Source organism: Gossypium hirsutum, chromosome D04 (genome assembly GCF_007990345.1).
Source record: "Gossypium hirsutum isolate 1008001.06 chromosome D04, Gossypium_hirsutum_v2.1, whole genome shotgun sequence".
Taxonomy (NCBI): Eukaryota; Viridiplantae; Streptophyta; class Magnoliopsida; order Malvales; family Malvaceae; genus Gossypium; species Gossypium hirsutum.
Window position 1 is genome coordinate 24,444,959 of NC_053440.1, and position 2,829 is coordinate 24,447,787.

The 2,829-nt window shown below is 35.8% G+C and overlaps 1 protein-coding gene across 1 annotated transcript; it reads right to left on the reverse strand.

Annotated features, from left to right (window-relative positions):
• Positions 1-362: 362 nt before the first annotated feature.
• Positions 363-2,314, reverse strand: LOC107899683 (60S ribosomal protein L6). The gene is made up of 4 exons (XM_016825456.2): positions 1,820-2,314; positions 1,623-1,729; positions 737-918; positions 363-652 (listed from the first exon to the last, which is right to left on the reverse strand). Exons 1-4 carry the CDS (start codon positions 2,074-2,076, stop codon positions 497-499), a joined length of 702 nt encoding a protein of 233 aa, XP_016680945.1. The 5' UTR covers positions 2,077-2,314; the 3' UTR covers positions 363-496.
• Between the last annotated feature and the right edge of the window lie 515 nt (positions 2,315-2,829).

Genomic DNA, 2,829 nt, shown 5'->3' on the forward strand with positions numbered 1-2,829 from the left:
ACTAGAAAGAAAGGAAATACTAGAAAAATCTGGTCAATTCTCCCAACTGAAGATCAATTTTGATAAATTGAAATTAATGGTCAGTCGAAACTGCCATCCACGATTTATGAGGTTCTTCTGAAGTATAAACCACTTCTTTGGAAGCAGACAAATATCTTGCCTCATGGACGTCTAAAATTGTTGGGGCAAAGAGGAAGGGATTTATTTGCACAAGGACTGAAATGGCAAGTTTGGGATCACAAATTAAAATCCACAAATGCTGTCTGTCAACAGCTTCCTGGCTAACATTGGTGATGGATCCCCGTAATCTTTCTTGTTATCCTTAGCGAGAGGAAAAAATTAATTTAATGAAAATAGCACACTAAAAGGAAAACTAGAGTACTGCATAACAAAACTGAGTTAACACAAATTGAGGTTTTTGCCCAACGTACCATCTGATACTGGAAAACCTAAACCAAAAAATAACGGAAGCAAATACCAAAGTAAAGCATACACTCTAGAAAACAAGCTCATGAGGTTTCATGCCCGACTTTAGAGAAAATCTTGCAGCAAGGTATGCCTTCAAGTCTACGACTCCCTCAATTGATTTTATCAAAGATGCATCAACAGCTTTCTGGTCCTCTTTCTTCTCATCTGGCAATGTCTTCTTATCCTACATTTAAAAGAAAGTTCCAGGAATAGAACATTAGCACATTACATTAGATGAACAATAGCTTAACTTGGAAAACTAACTAACCTCTTTTTCAGCTTCGAAAAACTCTCCTTCACCCTTCTTCTTCTTTTTTTCTACTTCCTTGGCAAAGTACTTGTCATCAAACTTCTCTACATTAACTCCTGAGATATCAACCTTGGTGGAAGTAGCAATGACATAGGATTGGTTCACACGCCGTAAAGGAACACCATTAATCTTGAATGGTCCTGCATTGAAATGAAATCCCCAAATTTAAGCAAAGATCATGGAAGAATTACGAATTCATGGTGAACAGCCAACACACATAGTGATAGCCTATCCCCATAAGCCACAAGATGCAAATGTATATGCTGCAAACAGAAGTGAAATACAAGCAAAAAAACTAACAAAAACCATGGAAAATAAACTAATAGATATCGCGTGGTGATAGCATATCCCTATATACCACAAGAGGTGAATGTAGATACTTGTATACTAAACATTCGCATGAAATATGAATAAAAAGCATTGTTTTTCAGAACCACATTAGTCGATCTCCAACTCATTGAATGTCAAACAAGTTTGTGTCACAATGCTAAAATAAATAGGCACAAGAATGAAAATGTAATGCAGCATATGCTTCTTCCATATAAACAAACAATTCATCTAAGCGTCAATCCCAATGCTGAAGGCAGACACTAGAGAATCCAGATTGTGGCATAGAGGAATAAATAAAGGCTTCTCACCATTTTGATATCACTCTTTATTGTTAAAATATAAGCTGCAATTGCTTTAAATTTACGCTTTCAAATTTAGCACTTTCAATCGATCAATAAAATTTCCACATAAGCATTCAGCAAAGATGAACAGTGTTAATAACTGAGGGGAAGGAGTAGATTTATGCAAAATGCATGTTTTAGAAACTAACAGATTACGAAATATAAAAGCTCACCAGTAACCAAAAGAAGCCCAGAAGTAAGTTGCTTCAAGAAAACAATTCTCTTCCCCATAAATCTTCCAGCCAACAAAATCAAGACTGTCCCTGGAGTAATGCTTGCTCTAAACACATAATAAAGAAGCCCAACAATGAGAAACACATTTTCAGAAAGTCTACAAATAAATAACCAAATAATCATTTCAGAAAAGAACCTGAGCTTGGTGGGTTTAGGCTTGCGCTTATTAAGTAGCGGCTTCTTGACATCTTCAGCGGGGTAAAATTTGGGAGCCTTCTCGGGGGCGACGGGTGCTTTAGGCTTGGGGTCATGGCGGGGGAAGACGCCACCGTGTTTGGCCTTGATAGCCCAAAGGCCGCGCTTGTGGTACATCTTAGACCTGGAATACTTGCCTACGCCACGTATAAGATCTGGGTTTCGGGTCTTAACAGGGGTCTTCCTTTTTGCTGCCATTTCCTCTCTGAACCCTTTGCTCTGCGGCGGCTGCTCTTCTTGGTTGGGAAAGATCGATAAGAGCAGAACCCTAAAACGCTTATTGCAAAATGGGGGGTTTTATCCCTATTTTCTTACAGGCCTTGTGGGTGTGGGCTAAAGGTCTTCGCTTGTTTTGGGTTCTTCGAGCAATTAGATGATCTCATACTGTTTCAGACATGCTTTATCTCAAACCCACAACATTTGACAACACCTTTTTTTCTATCATATTATTAAATTAACATCTAAATATAAATTTAATTTAATTTAAAATAAATTAGTTATAACCAGGTCATATTTATTATTATTAATAATCATGTAATATTTTTTAATAATAATGTTAATGTAATTTATATAATAATTAGTAGAAGCAGAACTTCTCAAGTAATATTTTTGGTAATGACTTATTTTTTGCCGTTATCGGAAAAATGCAGTTTTGAGTCGGAATGTTTTGAAAATTTTTATTAAATCAATAAGTTCAGGGGACAAAGCCGAGAATAATGAGTAGGATCATTAAGGGAATTATTAAGGAAATTAGTAATTGATTTAAAAGTTAGTAATTAAAGTGAATGAACTAAATTGTGAAGCAACTAGATTTGAAGGATTAAATGGGAGATTAATCAAGGTCCTTAAAATTTAATAAAACCTTCACTAGTATATAATTAGTGGACAAGTATGATCTTGTCCATCATTTTCCACTAACTGATTCAAGGATATATTAATCAAAAGGCCATT

Excerpts from the sequence above, each read along its gene's own strand:
- LOC107899683 (XM_016825456.2), bottom strand. The coding sequence starts at position 2,076 with ATGGCAGCAAAAAGGAAGACCCCTGTTAAGACCCGAAACCCAGATCTT. Across the intron at positions 1,730-1,819 it reads CCTAAACCCACCAAGCTCAG|AGCAAGCATTACTCCAGGGA; the intron begins GTTCTTTTCTGA and ends TTATGTGTTTAG. Across the intron at positions 919-1,622 it reads TGGGCTTCTTTTGGTTACTG|GACCATTCAAGATTAATGGT; the intron begins GTGAGCTTTTAT and ends ATTTCAATGCAG.